At 46.6% G+C, this 17747-nt stretch overlaps 1 protein-coding gene across 1 annotated transcript in view; it reads left to right on the forward strand.

Annotated features, from left to right (window-relative positions):
* The window catches only part of ARHGEF26 (Rho guanine nucleotide exchange factor 26), a 114908-nt gene extending 97869 nt beyond the window's left edge, over positions 1 to 17039 (forward strand). Inside the window, exons 12-14 of the mRNA XM_024562881.4 lie at positions 12896 to 12963; positions 14207 to 14311; positions 14850 to 17039. Coding sequence (XP_024418649.2) covers positions 12896 to 12963; positions 14207 to 14311; positions 14850 to 14992 — 316 coding nt within the window. The 3' untranslated portion in view covers positions 14993 to 17039. The remainder of the gene's footprint in view (positions 1 to 12895; positions 12964 to 14206; positions 14312 to 14849) is intronic.
* Positions 17040 to 17747: the final 708 nt, after the last annotated feature.

A 17747-nucleotide genomic window follows, 5' to 3' on the forward strand; every position in this document is an offset into this window, starting at 1 on the left:
GAGGGGGCCTTCATTTTCAAGTCCACTCTTGTGATTTGTTCTACTTAGAAATAGTTGACCAATTTATTTGTTTGGAAACTGGAGACCTGGTCTTGGAACAGTTACTACAAGCAGGTATCACATTGGGTCAGAGGGGGGATCTGTGGAGGGAAGGAGAAATTCCCTAATTCTCTGGCTTCTAGCGTCCCTCTGCACATCTCCCACCCACATCCTCCAAGGTTCCCACATGCCATGATTGAAACAGACCAGCCGCTGGTGAGTAATCCCAAGACTTTGGCAAAATCCTAGCGAAACTAAACCCAAAGAATATGTCCACTTTTTAAGAGTATTTAACAGTAGGCCTGGGTCATGAGAGACGTACATTAAAAAAATGGTTAAAATTAGAAAGAATTCATTTATATAAAACATGAAAAAAATTGTACATCTCTTGGCACTAGAAACATTTCAAAGGTTGGAGAAGCCCAAGAAGGACAGGTTTAGGTAAAGACATTTAAGGTTTGATGAAAACAGCCAAAATCAAGGGTTCCAAATGAACTTGAGAGTTAACGGAGTGAATGAATAAGAAAAGGGGCTTCATATACGTTTGTTTATATGACAAAGACATGCCTTTCTCTAAGGTCCTGGGGTTCTTGCACTGAAACTGCTGAAAAGCCCGGAGACATTCCAACACATGCCCTCTGTGTCTGCCCCTCTGGGGAGGGGGCACTGGGAGGGTGCGGTGATTGCTGGTGTGTGCAGGTGACCAGCAGGAGACACGGCCATGCCCAAGGCAGAAGAAGGCATTTTGTCAACTTAAAAAGTGATTAGACCCCTTGGCCAGTGAAGACAGTGCCAGACTTCTTTTGGGCAAACCTCTCTTAAAAAGAGTCTAATACTCATGTGTCTGAGCTTTGCATTTTAAAAGACTTAAAGGATGAAAGTGTCTTAAATACTTTGGAGGTCAGTGCTTGTCCAGATGTTCTAGAAAATTCTCAGAAACTAGAGATTTCCTTTCATCACTTTCAGTTAGTAATGTTGAAAGTATCGGTTTTGCTTTGCGTTTTTCTTTTCTCTGTGTTTATAAGGACTGTTTGTTTTTCATTCAGGCCTTGCCAACATGTCAGCAGAGTTCTTCCTGACTGTCTGTTTATAATTTATGCAGTCACCACTTGTCTCTGAGATTGCTTGAAAGGAGTAGGGAGTGAAGCGACATGTTCATTCTTTTACACCGAGACTATATCATTCCCTGGGACACTCCACCTGCCTTCTACTCATGGGCTGAATGGGTGTTCATTTCCTCAGTCAGAAATATTCTCAGAATATCTAGTTATGCCACCCATAAACTCATGGGTATGACTCATATTTGTAGTGCTTTAATTAATAGGAACAGAACATTCCAGAAAGGGCACAGGGGCAGAGGGAGTGACTCCCTCCCCCTCCCTCACCACCAATTCAATTACAGTTCACAAGTAAATAACTGTACAAATACTTTTAAAGGCAAAGACATAAAATCGCCATTGGTGTTGAAAGAAAATAAATTACAGGCAATTCACTTTCCTTTAAAAATAGTAGGGTGTTTTAAAAGTGTAGCAAGTTGTATGTCATATTTGGAAATGTCCGGGTCATTTCTGAGCTACTTGGTTTTGAGCAATCAGAGTTTGGGTCCATGCATAATGTTTTCTTTGCTTCTGAGATCTGCAAAATGTGTAGGAGATTATGTTTTGTCTCTTTTATACATAGTTAATATGGTTCATTAGTAATCTAGTTGAGGGTTTTTACCACCACACTGGCCTTGAATAATTATAGAACTTCAGGCCAGTTACATGTATCGTTTGGCTACTCATTCTCTGATTTGAAAAAGAATAGGGTTCACTTCCAGCCAAGGCGGCAGTATAGAAAAATGTGGCTCACCTCTTCACACAACCACATCAAAGTTACAACCAAAATGTAGAACAACCATCACGCAGAACCATCAGAAATCGAGTTGAACGGAAGTCTTACAGCTATGGAATTAAAGAAATCACATCCATCCAGACTGGTAGGAGGGGCACAGACATGGAATGTGCTGGTCCCTCACCCACATGTGGTGGGTAAAAATTCAGGAGGGATATCTCAGGAGCAAGGGGTCCCAGACCCACACCAGGCCCCCAAGCCCAGGGTTCCAGAGCCAGAAAGATAAGTTCCCACAACTTCTGGATGCAAAAACCATCAGGGACTGGGTTGGTGGAAGAAACTTCTGGAGCCCAAGCAGTTCCTCTTAAAGAACTCACAAACAGACTCACATACTCAGACTCACTGCCTCTGAGCTCCAGCACTGGGGTAGCAGCTTGAAAGGCGCCAGTGGTATACAGGGAGAAACTGAAGTGTCTGGCATCAAGGTGAACAGAGGCCATTGTAAGCCCTGCCCATCCCCCGCCACCAATGAACCCGGCAAGCTGGTGCCATATCTGAGACTCCGTCAACCTGGCTAACACTTTTTTGACCCACCCTGAAGATCCCCAGGACTCTGCCCCACCCAGCTTACTGACCCACTCAAGCTGCTTTTCCATATGAATGGCTGGTCTTGGCTCCTGCGTAACTACATCCTAAATTCTATCAAACAAGTAACAGCTGGTCTCAGAGCACCAGGTCTGGCACTAGCAGCAGCCAGCCTAGATTGACAGCTTGGCTTTGCCTAGGAATTTCCAAGCCCAGCACAAGTAGCAGCCATCACAGATTATTTTATAACTTAGGCAGGATGGCCCTGACAAAACACAGGTGGGGGCCGAACTTGGCCTGCACCACCCAGGAAACCCCAGGGCCAGGACACCCAGTGGACAGCTACAGACCATGTTGGAGCACCACCACCCTTCCCCTCCACAGCTGATCCTCCTTGGAGGGTAGAGGGTTGTGGTAAGTGGTCACAGCCAATCTTTGCAGCTGGCTGTCCTAGGTAAATCCCTCCCATTGACCTGCCAACAGCAATCAGGCTCAACTACAAGAGGAGGCTGTAGTCAGCCCACATGGAGGGCATACCTCTAGAACCCAGCTTCAGTGGTGGGGCAGCTGTGCCACTGAACCCTACAGGATGCCTACTATATTAGGCCACGCTACCAAGACAGGGAGTCATAGCAGCTCTACCTAATACATAGAAACAAACACAGGGAGGCTGCCAAAATGAGGAGACAAAGAAACATGGCCCAAATGAAGGAACAGACCAAAACCCCAGAAACAGAACTAAACAAAATGGAGATAAGCAGCTTATCAGATGCAGAGTTCAAAACACTGGTTATAAGGATGCTCAAGGAACTTAGTGGACCTCAACAATGTAAAAAAGATCCAGTCAGAAGCAAAGGATACACTAATTGAAATAGAGAACAATTTACAGGGAAGCAACAGTAGAGTGGGTGAAGCTGAGATTCCAATAAATGATTTGGAACATAAGCAAAAAACAACCAATCGGAACAAGAAGAAAAAAGAATCCGAAAAAACAAGTAATAGTGTAAGCAGCCTATAGGACAACTTCAAGAGGTCCAACATTCACATCATAAGGGTGCCAGAAGGAGAAGAGAAAGAGCAAGAAATTGGAAAACTATTTGAATGAATAATGAAAGAAAACTTCCCTAATTTGGTGAAGGAAATAGATATGCAAGTCCAGGAAGCACAGAGGGTCCCAAAAAAGATGGATGCAAAGAGGCCCACTCCAAGACATATCATAATTAAAATGCCAAAGGTTAAAGATAAAGAGAGAAACTTAAAAACAGCAAGAGACAAGCACTTAGTTACCTACAGGGGAGTTCCCACAAGATTGTCAGCTGATTTCACAAAAGAAACTTTGCCGGCTAGAAGGGATTGGCAAGAAATATTCAAAGCTATGAAAAGCAGGGACCTACAGCCAAGATTGCTGTACCCAGCAAAGATGTCATTGAGAATCGAAGGGCGGATAAAGAGCTTCCCAGACAAGAAAATACTAAAAGAGTTCATCTTGACCAAACCAATATTATATGAAATGTTAAAAGGACTTACTTAAGGAAAAGAAGATCAAAACTATGAAAAATAAAATGGCAAAAAACACAACTCTATAAGCAATTGAATCTAAAAAACAAACTTAGCAGACAAGAAGAACAGAGACAGAATTACGGATACAGAGAGCATTTTGATAGTTGCCAGATGGAAGGGGGGGTGGGGGAATGGGTGCAGAGCTGAGGGGATTAAGAAGTACGAATAGGTAGTTACAGAATAGCCATGGGGATGTCAAGTACAGTATAGGAAATGGAGCAGCCAAAGAACTTACACGTATCATTCATGAACACGAACAATGGTGCAGGGATTGCCTGAGGGAGTAGAGGGTGCTAGGTGGAGGGGGGCCAAGGGAAAAAAATTGGAACTGTAATAGCATAATCAATAAAAAGTAATTTAAAAAAAAATAGGGTTCATACCTAAATATTTACCTTCTTTGACAAACTGCCCTCAGTAGAGGCCATCTGGGGACGCATGCAGTGCGGTGTGGCATCTGCAGTGGGAGGGCGCAGCTGTTCGGCACAGGACAGCTCCATAGCCATGACGACAGTGGCTCTGAATGAGAGCAGACCAATAGCTTTGAGCACACAGGAAAGCTCGCCCCAAGGAAGTGGGGCAAAGCCTTGGTGAGGACCTGGGGTGTGCCAGGCACCGAGCCAGCTATCGGACATGAACAGGGGGGCTGTGAGTGTTTCCAGAGAAAGGTAGAACCTCAGGGGGAGGAAGCACCTGAGTAAGGTGATGGTAAATCTCATTTCATCGGGGTCAATGTTATGTCCGTTCTGGCAAACTTAAGAATACTACCCTCTTGGAATCTCAAAGGAGCTTGTTTAGATAATAAAATACGCGGTGCCCCTGCCCTGATTGGTGTGGCTCAGTCGGTTGGTCATCATCCTGCCAACGGAAAGGTTGCTGGTTCGATTCCTTATCGGGGCCCATGCCTGGGTTGTGGGTTCTGTCCCAGGTTGAGGTGCATATGAGAGGCAACCAATCAATGTTTCTCTCTCACATCGATCTTTCTCCTCCTCACTTCCTTCCTTCCTCTCTCTCTCAAACTAAATAAATAAAATATTTAGAAAAAAATACGTGGTGACCCTAATTATAGGTCTGTGGTCCAACTCCCTTTTTTCCTTAAAGGTAAAAATGAGACTCACAGAGGTGAAGTGATTTGCCTGCAGGAAGTGAGTTACTGCCAAAGCTGGGACCAGACCTTGACCTTCCTCAATGCAGAGTTCTTCCTAGTAACAAAGATTAATCTTCTTACCAAGAAGATAACTCTGTCAGCCAGAGTAGATGGCCCCAACCCCACCTTGCCACTGAAGACGCCTTGTTCTGGATGCGGAAGGAACACTAGGAAGCCAGTTGCTATTAAATGTGAGAAACTGCTAAAATGTGAATTTTTTTAAAGAACGTAGACAGTAAAAAGGAAAAAGTTTCTGGAAACTTAGATGATAAATTTTTAAAAATCTTATGCTTTGAAATATTTCATAATAAAATGCTGAATAAATGTTGCATCCCCTAAATCATTTTCTGCTTAAAACTACCTTTTCTGTTCCTTTGCCTGTGTTTTTCCCACTTCCTGGAATGCCCTTCTTGAATTACCAAGTGTGTCCCCTCTCAGGGCCCACGCCAAGTCTTTTCCTCTGCCAGGACACCTCTCGTCTCTGCTTGTGGTGACGTTGTCCCCAGGAATTCCGAGTGCTTGTGGCGTGAGCCACTCTTGTTAGTTCATTTTTCTCCTTACGTTTTCTGTCTCGCCCACCCTCCACTGTATTACCCCCAACCCCAACCCACCCCCAAATCTCTCCTTCCTGTTACAGTTTTAACCTCCCAAGAAAGTAGTCTTCATTTCTCCCTTTTAATTTAGTGATTTTTATTGGGCATCTACGTCCTTTCAGAGCTATTCTAAGTGCTGGGATGTAGCAGTAAACAGTGCAGAGACCAGGTCCTGCCCTTTGAGGCTTCTGTTCAAGGGAGCAACTTCCTGCCCTCAAGGAGAGTGACTTCAGCCTGGGCCAGCGGCCTACAATGAGCTGGGACAATGGGAAAGTATTTCTTCTTGATCCAGCTAAAAATAAACATAAAGTTCAGCAAGAACAATGAAGCCAGGTGATGAACGTTTGGAGTGAATGTTAAGTGCTGGGGTTATGAACTCTAAATTAGATGGTGCAGGAAGACTTTTTTGAGGTGACATTTGAACTGAGCCCTGATTGACAAGAAGAAGTTATCTTATAGGAAAATGCAGAGCCAGGTGTTCTAAGTAAAGGAAACAGCTAGTGCAAAACTCCTAAGGAAACAAGGTAGATGCCATCAAACTTGGCTTGAACATAGTGAATGTAGGTAGATAAGAATAAACCAGGGAGAGGGTGGGCGGTCAAGAGGCCAGTGGAGACCAGAACATTTCAGATCAGAGCTATTCCAGTGCATTCTGTGGGCAAACCATTCCCAGCCTGCCATGAAGGTAGCGGTTAAAAACAGAGTAACTTGACATTTCTGCAGCATCAAAGCATGTAATTATTTTAACAGCAATTCATTTTTATTGGATTTCTGAGGACACTTGGTTCACCATGGATTGGGGGGTGAGGACCATCTCCTCACCACGGGTATTTTGAGGAGCGCTCATCCAAAGCCTTAGAAGCCATAGGAGGGGTTTCCCGGAAGACTGGGGGGGAGGCAGCAGTTTCCCAGAGGAGAGCAATGCGGGCCTTGTTGGAGTGGCCCGGAGATCGCGGTGTCGTATGTGGGAGACGGAGACCACAGGGCCGACTACGATGAGATGGAGTGGCAGTGAGTCAAAGAGGGGGGTCAGTGATGCTTTGGATTTGGGACCTTCTATGATAGGAGTTACTCCTTCACCGTTCCTGTGTGGCATCCTCTGCCTCCCTGCTGAGGGCGCACCATCCAAAGACCAGCCATAGCTTCCTTGTTCCCACGCCCAGCAGCACCGTCTTCTTTCTTCCCCTCTAATGCTGTTTAACGCTGTAGACCATCAGCCCTCTCAGGTGAACCCTGTTTTGAAGACTCTTTCTCAAACTGTTCTTTGCGTTCTCTTAGTCTTACGTCCCTGTTTAATCTTCTTCCCGCTTCGCTTTCCCTCCAGGAAAGCAGCCTGTCTGAAGCCAGGCGTCGCCCCTGCCCACTGCTCCCCCAGCCGCGCTGTCTGTGAATGGCATTGCTGGCACCGTCTCGAGTTATCCGCTCTGGAGACCTGGTGCCATTTCTGATGCGATCCAGTCTGAGCAGATCCGTCCCCCGCCGGTTGTCCCTGTACTGAAGTCCTTGCAGCTTTCCGCATGTTTCCACCCCACTACCTCCTTCCTCGGACAGCCCCTGTGCCACTGTGATCGGACCCACGCGACAGCCTCCTAACCGTTCTCTCCGATCAGTTCTGCCTGCTGTTACTACCAAGTCCCACACTCGGCTCTGCTTTTGTCCTTGTCCCACTTCGTACGTAGCAAATCCCCCATATGTACTTTTGGAATTGACCCACAATTAACACAATTAGCTTTTCTTTATGCAAGGCAGGGTAGAATAGTAGCCACATAGAGGGAAATACTGCCTTTCTATCAATCTCTGTTCACTGTCCTTTTATTGCTGCTGGAGCAAGTTTTCTCTAAATTCCACTGTTTTTCAACACTTGCTGAGTAAGGATATGGTTAAGCACTTTTTTAGCATGTGCATCGAAGCCATGTATAGTGTTATATCTGTTTGCCTGTGAAAGATCTTAAGTCATTGTGGTGTCGATGAGATAGTGGTCTGTGAAAAATAGAAAGCTCACCCTTTATGAAAGGACAAAGGAAGAATGTTTTACTACTGTCTTTCTTTTCCCTCTGGGCCTTTCAAGAGGCATGTGGGAGCCGGAGAGCCCCTTTGTCTGCCTTCATTAAAATGAGGCCCAGACAGCCTCTGCTGGCACAGCCCGGAGGCCGCGGCGTCCTGTGTTCCCAGTGAAATGTGGATGGCGTTTGGGTCCAGTGTGTGTAGCGATGGGACGTCAGGGTGTATTCAGTGCTGAACGCAAACTGTCTTCGCCCTTTATGTTCAGCTATAGGATAAAGTCACCTACACAGCAATCAAAGCTCCGTGTCAAAACTTCTCTCACAAAAAGAACGGGATGCCTAATGAATGTGGTTGTCCTGTCAGCCACTCAGACACCAATTCCTGGGCCGGCTGATAAAGGGACTTTGTTTGCAAGGAGTCTTTTGTGCCCTTCCTGCTTCTGTTAATGATTTAATTAACAGCAGGAAGTAAATGGGACGGAATACAATAGTAAATAGCGTGACTGCCATACTCTTATGCATCCTTTAAGAAATATCCACAATATAGGGACCACGGTTTATACCCACCAATGTATGTATTATAGGTTGTAGTATTTTCCCCTTTGTACTTGTACAGTGCCCATCAAACTTTCTGATCTTTTGTGGTCCCCCTTACTGACCCCAGTCAAACAGGATGGCGGGCGACAGTGTGGGTCTTTCGTCATCCAGGAAACAAACAGATACTTGACCCACTTTAGGTTAACTCAGATCGAAATAGGACCAAACTAGGTCTCATGAGCCGTTAGATACACTAAACAAGAAATAACGGTTTGAACTTTATTGCACGTCACAAAGCCTGCATTTTGGAACTCCTTTAGCGGACCACAGTGATTCCTTTGAGTTGGTTAGGTTTTTTAAATGAGGTGAGTTGAGCTGGAGCCCAGCTGTATCAGGCTTTGTCTCACAGCATTCAAATCACATCTCTTACCCCATGGGCTTTCTTTCATGGAACAGTTTAGTGAACTCAGCTAGGTGAACTGGGTGTTAAAGTGAACAAAACAACATCTCCAGTATCCTACTTGTTATGAAGGCGTGGAGGACTTTTTGCCAAAGGCCATGGGTACAGGAATTTCAAAAGGAACCACAGGTGTTTGTACAGGCTGTGAGAAGGAACACGAAGGTACCTGGCCAAATGCCATTGTAGGAAGGATACAAGGAGGGTTAGACAGCAGCTGAGGCCGAGTGGCTTCTATGGAAGGGTCAGGAAGACCAGGTAAGAGGTGCAGTCCTCAGTGGGTGCTCCGTGTGGTTCAGCCCCTCCACAGCCCTGCCTCTTCGTTTCAGAGCCAACTCTCCACTTTCTCAGTCCTTTCTAGCAGATGCCTGGTATTCAGGGAAGAGTCCAGCTTTGCTGTGTCTTCGACCTTTGCACAATTAAGTTTAAGTCGATTGTGTTGTTAATTAATTATGTGAGAGGCAGGACGAGGTGCCACCACAGGGGACTCCTGCGTAGGGGACTGTAGTTCCACCGTTTCTCACGTTGCATAGAGAATTCAGGGGCTTTGAAAGGATGGCATTTGCAGATGTTTATGTGAAAAGCATCTCTTCTCAACTCAGTCTTCACCCTCTCCCCGGGTCACACGTGCCTTGTGTAGAGCACTTCGCCCCAGCACAGGGCACGCCGCGTTGGGTTTTGTGCGTGCTTGATTTCTGCTCTGTCTGCTCCTTCACCTGAGGGCTGTGAGGAGCAGGAGGGCCCGTTGCAGTCCCTGGGCAGCCTCAGCCCAGCACAGGCCCCAGCGAAGGCAGGCGCTCCGTGAATGTGGAAGAAAGGAGTGGTCGGGGGCGTCTGAGAAGCTGATACTCTCAGCCCGACCGCAGGGCAGAGGGGAAGATCGATGAACGGGGTGTGGGGTGCACTGCGACTTCACGCTGACTGTTTCGTATTGTCCCCAGAGAACATAGCTAGCTGTCTGGAGTGAGCCCCGGATTTGGTATCTAAATTCCATAATGGGTATGTCTGGGCCCTGGTTGTGCTTGTTCTTAGAATTCCATCTTTTATCAAGTGTCTCCTCCCTGCTTTAGAGATGCTGTGCTTTCTGCTTGCTGAGGGGAGGGAGCTACTTGGCAGGACTCTCAGAGGCCCCAGGGGAAGTCGTGGGGTTCTGACAGCATCTGGCTCAATTGAAGCCATTTCAAGAAGGGGCCCCTTTCAGCGAGGGCAACAAGAAGCGTCTTGTTCTGTCCTCTGGAGTCCCTGCGAGGGGCCGCCGTGTCTAAGAGATGCCATTAGCATCCAGGCAGCATGCCACAGGAGTGAAAGATTTCATCTGGACTTCTGGAAACTAGCTGCAGGGTGAGGCCGCTGCTGAAGCTGGCCACTCGAGGCCGGGATGGGCCGTGCCAGGGAAATCTTGGATGCAGGACTGCAGACGGCCGGGAGGGCCGTGGAGCGCGGCCGTGGCAAGCCAGAGACGGGTCTGGCTTGTGGATGTGGCCTGTGCAGAACGATAGGTCATTTCCGGGCTTCTCTTGGTGAACAACTGTTCCATCCCTAAGACACTTCATTTTCAGTTGCCTTTATACTTTTCAAATTCTAGTTGAGCCTGAGTTAAAAAACCAAACTTACCCAACAAAGTGCTGATATAAAAGATTTAAGCGTTTGGGATTATTTTAAAGGAAATGATGCCTCAGTTGTTCCTGGTAGAACCATCCTAAAGCCCTTTGCCCTGTGTTAGGGAACAACAATGTTCTTTTTTTAAAGACTTTTATTTATTTATTTACTTACTTATTTTTAGAGAGAGGGGAAGGGAGGGAGAAAGAGTGGGAGAGAAACATCATTGTGTGGTTGCCTCTCACACATCCCCCATTGAGGGTCTGGCCCGCAACCCAGGCATGTGTCCTGATTGGGAATCAAACCAGCAACCCTTTGCTTCACAGGCTGGCACTCAGTCCACTGAGCCACAGCAGCCAGGGCTGGAAGAACAACGTTCTTAAAAGCAAGACAGTCAGTCGTATATTGAAATTGTGCATACTACTACTTGACACAGCAGCTCGGCCAGCACCCGGTCTCATCTTCTCTTCAAGAAGTCTCGTCTTTCAGCGAACGGCCCTGCGCCCGCTCCCTCATTATTTTATAAGGACCTGCCAGGCACCAGCCCGGCTGCGGCCCCCGACCCCCGGGCTCCATGTTCTGGCTGCACCACTTGGCCGTTCTGCTGTAGGCAGGCACTTAACACTCCAACTTCAGCTTTGTGCTCTGGGAAAGTGGAAATAGTCGTGGTAATATTTTGTTCCAAGACTGTTGTAAAGATTGGATTAGATGGAACTCTCGAGATACAAAAATGTGCCGTACCTGGCACATAAGTGCTCCGTAAAACGGTTTAGGACAAGACCCAGTTCCTACCCTCCTGGAGTTTGCAGCCTGGTGAGAGAAGCAGGCGAGCCAGTAAATGGGGGGTCGGTGCGAGATAGATGAGTGATAATGAGTCCCTGTTAAGTGCCGGGCAGTCAACCTTACAGATGAGACCTGCCTGGTCCCATGAGGCTCACAGCCGACCAGGAGTGTGCAGAGGGTTGTGTGGGAGCAGGATTGTCAGACGGGGATGGGGATGGAGAATGGGTTCATGCATCAGGGGAGGCTACCTGGAGGAGGTGAGGCTTGCGTTCTCAATGTGCAGTGGATGTGTTGAACCAAAGTCAGATACGACAGTGGACACAACATAGGATTCCATTTCCATGAAGAACAAGATAGGCCAAACTAGTCGATGACGGAAGCAGAGCAGTGGTTGCCTTTGTGGGGAGTCATTGAAAAAGAAACCTGGTGCGAGTGTCCTGACCTCGAAGCCTGTGTACACAGGTACACCTGAGTGATCGCTCACAGAGCTGTATCCACACCTGTAAGATCAGTGCAGCCTTTTATTCCATGTGCGTTCTAAAATTTAAACATTTAAAATAGCAGTTATGAGTGGGCCTCGCTCGGTAAAAACGGAGGGCGGGCAGGTTGTTTTTGAGAGCGAGAAGAGCTGGTGGAAGGGTGTGGGACATCGTGACGCGTTCCCGCGCTGTGGACGTTTGGACGGAAGGATGGGTACCCGGGGTAAAGATGGGGTGGCAGTGAGAAGCATCTTTTAGGTGCAATCTCTTATGGAAGAAAAATTTTTTTTCCAAGAATTGCGCATAAAGACACCCCTTTGCAAGAAGGTAGAGTGGCCCTGTAGAAACTGATGCTGGTTGGAATCGCACATGTTGGAACTTAGGTGTCAGCGTGCTCATCCTTCTCACGGGCTTTTGGGAGGATTCCGTGAGGGAGTGAGTGTCATTGCTTGTGTCTGCCATGTGGTATGGACTTAATAAACGCTTCTCACGAGATTTCAGAGAGTGTACGTGTGTGTAGTTCATTGCATTGCAATCCTGGTATTTGACTTTCCAAATCATAAACTGTGTTATTGCAGAGCAGTGCTTGATTCTCTGAAACTTTTGATCCTTTAGTTAAATAATTATTTTATTGCATGTAATTATAGCTTAATAGTGTATTAAAAAGCCTTGGTTCTTTTTTTTCCTTGAATTATTTTTGGCTGTACTCATTAAGCCATTTTAAGCCTCTGAGAGCAGTCTAAAAAAGGCCAAACGTTTTCTGTTTCAATGAAGCTCATATTTGGCAATACCAGTTGTATGGGGAACAAAACAACTTCAAATATGTCAAATTTCTCATCTTTTCCAACATGGTTTGAGGGTGGGGGGAGGGGAGAGAGAGGGAGGGATTGGAGACAGACTGATTTACTGGGGTATTTTCTTTTTTAAGGATATTTACTTTTTTGAAATGTTAAGCATTAGATTACTAGTGTACGAAACATCCTTTTGTGACTGCAGAAAGTGTAATCAGCCCTTTATTAAATGTTAACCTGGCACGTGAGAAATTCCACTTAATCAATAGCTAGCTAGCCACATTTATTCAGAATCTTTTGACAGTGACTAGTTTTCATTGTTACCGTTTTAAAACTCCTACCCTTGTTTTGAAGGCCAGCCCCTCACCTCTCTAGATCATCTCTCCCACCTCCCTGTTTTTAGGGGAATGGCCTTGCATTCTAGGGCATACTTCACTCTGTGTCCGAACACCTGGCTCCAATCTCTCAACGGGGTGTGCTCTCTGTGTTTAGGAGCGAGCGAGCGCGCTGGATAACCGCGCTGGGACGCAGCAGCGGGAAGCAGCCTCCAGATCGAACCTGTAAGTACCTCCACCGGGGCTGGTGCTCTGGAACTCGAAACGTGGAGGGGTTCTGCCCCCTGCTGGACGCTCGGGTATTAATGCTCCCCCAAGGTTTCCTTCCTGCGGGCTGCCCTCCCTCAGAACCAGGTGATCCCTGCTTTGGAAGTGAAGGGGTCTGAATTCAAACTCAAGGTGCAGTTCTTCTTCATTGTGCTAAATTGTTGCATATCCACCTGAGCCTGTTTAACCTTCTGCAGGCCAGGGGCATCATGACAGACATAGAGCACAGGGCTTTCGTGAGGGTGGAGTTGAAGAACACTCAGCCCTGCTTGGACTGTGAGGCTGTGAAAATTTCAGCTGCTGCTAAGAGTCATCAGCTGCATGTTTGAGGCTTACCGACAGCCTAAAGTGACACTGAAATGCATGTGTAACCTTAAAGAAAAATTGCTTTACCATCCCTTTGACTTTCTCTTTTATTTAAGTGATAACATTAATAAAATGTATTTCCTTCTTCCAGAGAACTAGGAACTGGTGCGGTACAGGGCGGTGTATTAGCGCCTTAATGTTGAGGGGATGCTTCTCTGGATGGCTCTGGCCGGAAGGTCACAGCCACAGAATAAGGGCAATGAAACTCATTGTCCAGAATACTCAAAAATCATAGCTGTCAGCCTAGAGCCAAAGCTAAAGTGGTTGGTGTAAAAGTTCCTAGTATCAAGTTGTGTATTAAAAAGCAAATTTAGATATCTCATCAGCCAGCACCGTCACTCTAAAATGTTTTCTAACTTTTGGTTGGAGATCTTTCTATTTCTGAACCTCTTCGGCAGCTTCCACGTGCTGCCGCGATGGGCCGGGAGAGCCCCGTGATGAGAGCCTGGGGAGCTGCTGCTCTGCAGATTTTAGCAGCAGTTGCAGGCTCTTGGCACGTTACCTCACCTGTCTCGCCTCAGTTTCCCCAACATAATGGCTGATCTCTGTTCCATTATGTGACATTACTAATGACTTCGTATTATGACTGTCATTGAGGGGACTCACACACCATAAAAGGTCATCATGATTCTGAGCTTCTAAAATTATAAAGCTCTCAGTCAACTGTGAGCGTTCTTGGGAAGGATTTTCTGCTTCTTGCTAGAAGCCTGGCTGGTCTCTGTCAGTGCCGGCCCTGAATTGCACAGGAAGGCTGGGCAAATGCACGCTACGGCTTTGTACCTGGTTTGTTTTTCCTCTGCTGCTGGAAACTCAGTGCGTTCCCTTTCCTCCTCAGCACTGACCCAGGTAGAAATCATTAGATCGTTTACTGCCAAGCAGCCAGATGAACTCTCCCTGCAGGTGGCAGACGTGGTCCTCATTTACCAGCGTGTCGGCGATGGTGAGTGGAAGTCTTCTTGTGGGGCACTGGGGAGCCCCGCGTTCAGGATGTGAAGAACCAAGGAGTCTCCCTTTTGTTATTAATGCTCACATTCCACATCCCTTCAGTTTTTCCATCCACACAAGCCTTTCTCTTTGTACACCTTATGGCTTTTACATGTTTTTCAGTAGGCATGAAGCCACATGGTTTATTATTCAAAAGGAACTGTGAAAGTTGTCCTTTCTCCCCATTGTCCCAATGACCTAGTTCTCATCTCCGGAGTTCTTCCTTCTTTACTGAAACATAAAATTGTTTTCCTGCTGCCCCTACCCAAAGCACCCTCCTCTGCAGCTCAGCCCAAGCTCCCATCCTGTCTCAGCTGCCTCACTTCGTGTTCTGGCCCTGGTATGTCATTCACTCCCCCTTGAAACCTTCCCCTCGGTTCTACCTGTCTCTCCATCCTTCATCATCTTTGATACCCAGTATCCTTCCTGGAGCCAAGCAGTCAAGGTTCCCCCAAATATGTGTTGCTTCATGAGGACTCTGTTCTTCTTTCCAGGCTGGTATGAAGGGGAGAGACTTCGAGACGGAGAAAGGGGCTGGTTCCCTATGGAATGTGCCAGGGAGATAACCTGCCAAGCTACCATCGATAAGAACGTGGAGAGAATGGGACGTTTGCTAGGACTGGAGACCAACGTGTAGCCTCTCTGATGGCCTTTTGTGACTGCGAGATTTGCACTACGTCCTGGTGGGTGGGTTGGTTTGCGCTGGCTTTCTTGTTAATTTTAACACAGCCGATGTAATTAAAAGAAGGCAAACATTCACCTTGAGCTTGCCAGGTGGTTTCACTCTCTCAGGAGAACAGCTACTGGATACCGTCGGTTCACAAAGCTCAGTTGTGCACGAGGATCCTGTCGCAAAGCTCTAGGTGGCCAGAAGAGCCCAGCCATCCACGTCAGGGATCGGGGGGCTTCAGCTTCTCCTGGTTGCACCACGTCTGGTATCAAAAAATGTGCACAAATGCTATATCCCAATTTTCTCTATCCTCACTTAACAAAGAATGTACTTACCTCTTTAAGCATCTCCTTTATGTGGTTTTCCCAGCATTAGCAAGATTTTGTCTTTTAATGCCCAATTTTGTAAATATTTTTCTCGCTCCTACATTTTAGATCTGATTAGAATGCTGTGCTGATTTAAAGGAACTGATAAGAGTTCTGAAGATGAGGGAAGATTTTTGTAACCTTTTCCCAGGAAAGGGAATTTGACGCTTGAATTTTTGCTGCCTCTTTCCTCCTTAGCAGGGAAGCAGGGTGGCCCTAAAGATTTTTTTAATCCATCTCACTCAATATTGGTCTTAGATAAGGATAGCCTAAGACTACTAAAACTAAACTACTTCGACATGGAATTTAAATGAGTCACGTACGTGAGAAAAATCCTAAATATAGGCCTGGGTTCCTACTTTAAAAAATAATCCCAAATGAGCTGATAAACTGACGTGAGGCTGCTTTTTTGCCTTCAGTAATGCAAGGTTTTTGGCTGTTTCTATTCTCATTTGTTTCCAAATAGGGAATGGGCTGAAACACACTTTTGCACTCTCAAGGAAGATAAAATTTGGTCTTAAAAGGTATCAAGAAGCCAGCATGGTACTTCATTGAAGTGTAGCATTTTGCCCTCAACGGGAACCTAATTTATTTGCACTGAGGGCCTCGCTTGCTGGATTTGGAGCCTCTCTTTCCTGCAGGTGTCTGCAGAACTTTATTTCTTTCACTTGTGCAAGGAGAGAGAAGAGTCATTTTAAAAGTATTTTTCATAAAGGGGGCCTGAGGGTTCAGAAGACGGAGAGGGGAGAGGTCATTTATACTGGCAGCTCTACTCCGACCTCTTCCGCAAAGGGTTAAAACCCGGCAAAGGGTGCATTACTCAAGGACTCAGATCAATGTGTGATGTACCCCAGCTACCGTCTGCCTGCCTGCTGGGTCGGTTACCCAAATTGGGAATCAAGTTGCAGACTCCCAGTGCGGGAAGTCAGTATGCTTGGCTCACGCACTCTGGGTCTCACCACCTCAGCCGTGAGCCAGAGTGGGGTGCCCTGGGCCTCTTCCCCGCTGGATTGCTCTCCTTTACCTGTGCACACATTGCTGAGTATGAGACACACACCAGGCCGACTTCCTTGAGGTACTGAAGTCACGGCAGTGGGCGCAGCGAGAGGTGTTTTATTTAGAGTTGGTAGAAAAGAAATCTGTCTCCTTTCTCTGTGACGTCACAGACTGGAGGAGAGGCTAACAGATTGTAGTCTGATGTAATGTTGATGTTTTCATTTAGGAAGGTCAATTTGTTGCTTGTGAAGGGATCATTTTGTATTATTTTTGCTGATACTCAGAAGCTGAAAGGCAAGTATATCAGTCCTGTGAATTTGTAAGTGGAGGTATTGGACAGTTTGGAAATGGGTGCACCTGATAAATCGAAGCCTTATTTAGCAGACAGGTTAATACTGTTATTAGGTAAAGTGTTGTTCGATGGCAGGTATCTAACCTTCACAATGTTTAAGTTTGACCGTGAATTACTGTTTTTACAAGACACCGCACTATTTTCCACCTTTGTTCAGTTTCTAGAGTAGCTTCTCTGATTGTACAGTTTCACTCCGTCACCTGTGGAGAACAAAAACGATCATTTTTGTCCCAATGAATTGAGACTGCTTGTACACTTCTAGCAAAATATGTGAATTTATAAAGATTTTGTATATACTTGCTCATTTGTTCTGCTGTGATTTAATTAACACTAGGGTGTATGCAATTTAGTATATGCTAGTTTGCTGAATTCTTGGCCAAATCAGAATTTTACTAAAAAGGTATCTATCTGTAGCCAACATGGAAGGGGACAGGCCTTTCCTCCTTGGGCACATGAGGGCATCGGCCGCCCCGGGAGGCTGGAGCATTTTTAAGAGCCGGGCCGTACTGTCTCTTCTCTGAGCTGCCACACAACTGCGTGACTGACTAGCTCATCTTCCACAGTACTGGTTCCCTAGCTGCTGTCCTCCCCTGGAGTGTGTCTTATCACTGTATCTAAACCTCTGGGCTTGTCAAGTTTCGCCACGGTGCATCTTGGTGGAAGGCAAAGAATGAGTTCTTCCATGTCAGTGTTCTTTTGCTGTGTAACACATTCCTGTCCAAGAGCGCTCATTTTTTATCTCACAGTTCCACGGTCAGAAGTCCAGGGTGGCATGATGGGGTTCTCTGCCTTGAGTGTCTCGGGCCGCAGTCAGGGTGCTGGCTGGCTGATGTCTCCGCTGCCGCTTGGTGTCTTCTTTCAGGCTCAGACCTGTTATTCTCACATTCAGTTCCTCGGGAGAGTAGGACTGAGGTCCCTGTTGCCTTGCTGGCTGCCACTGCGGGGTGAGAGGAGGATGCTCGTTGCTTCCGTTGGCTGTTCACATTCCATGCCAGGTGGCTTCTTCCGA

The sequence above is a fragment of the Desmodus rotundus genome, chromosome 2, assembly GCF_022682495.2.
Source record: "Desmodus rotundus isolate HL8 chromosome 2, HLdesRot8A.1, whole genome shotgun sequence".
Classification (NCBI taxonomy): domain Eukaryota; kingdom Metazoa; phylum Chordata; class Mammalia; order Chiroptera; family Phyllostomidae; genus Desmodus; species Desmodus rotundus.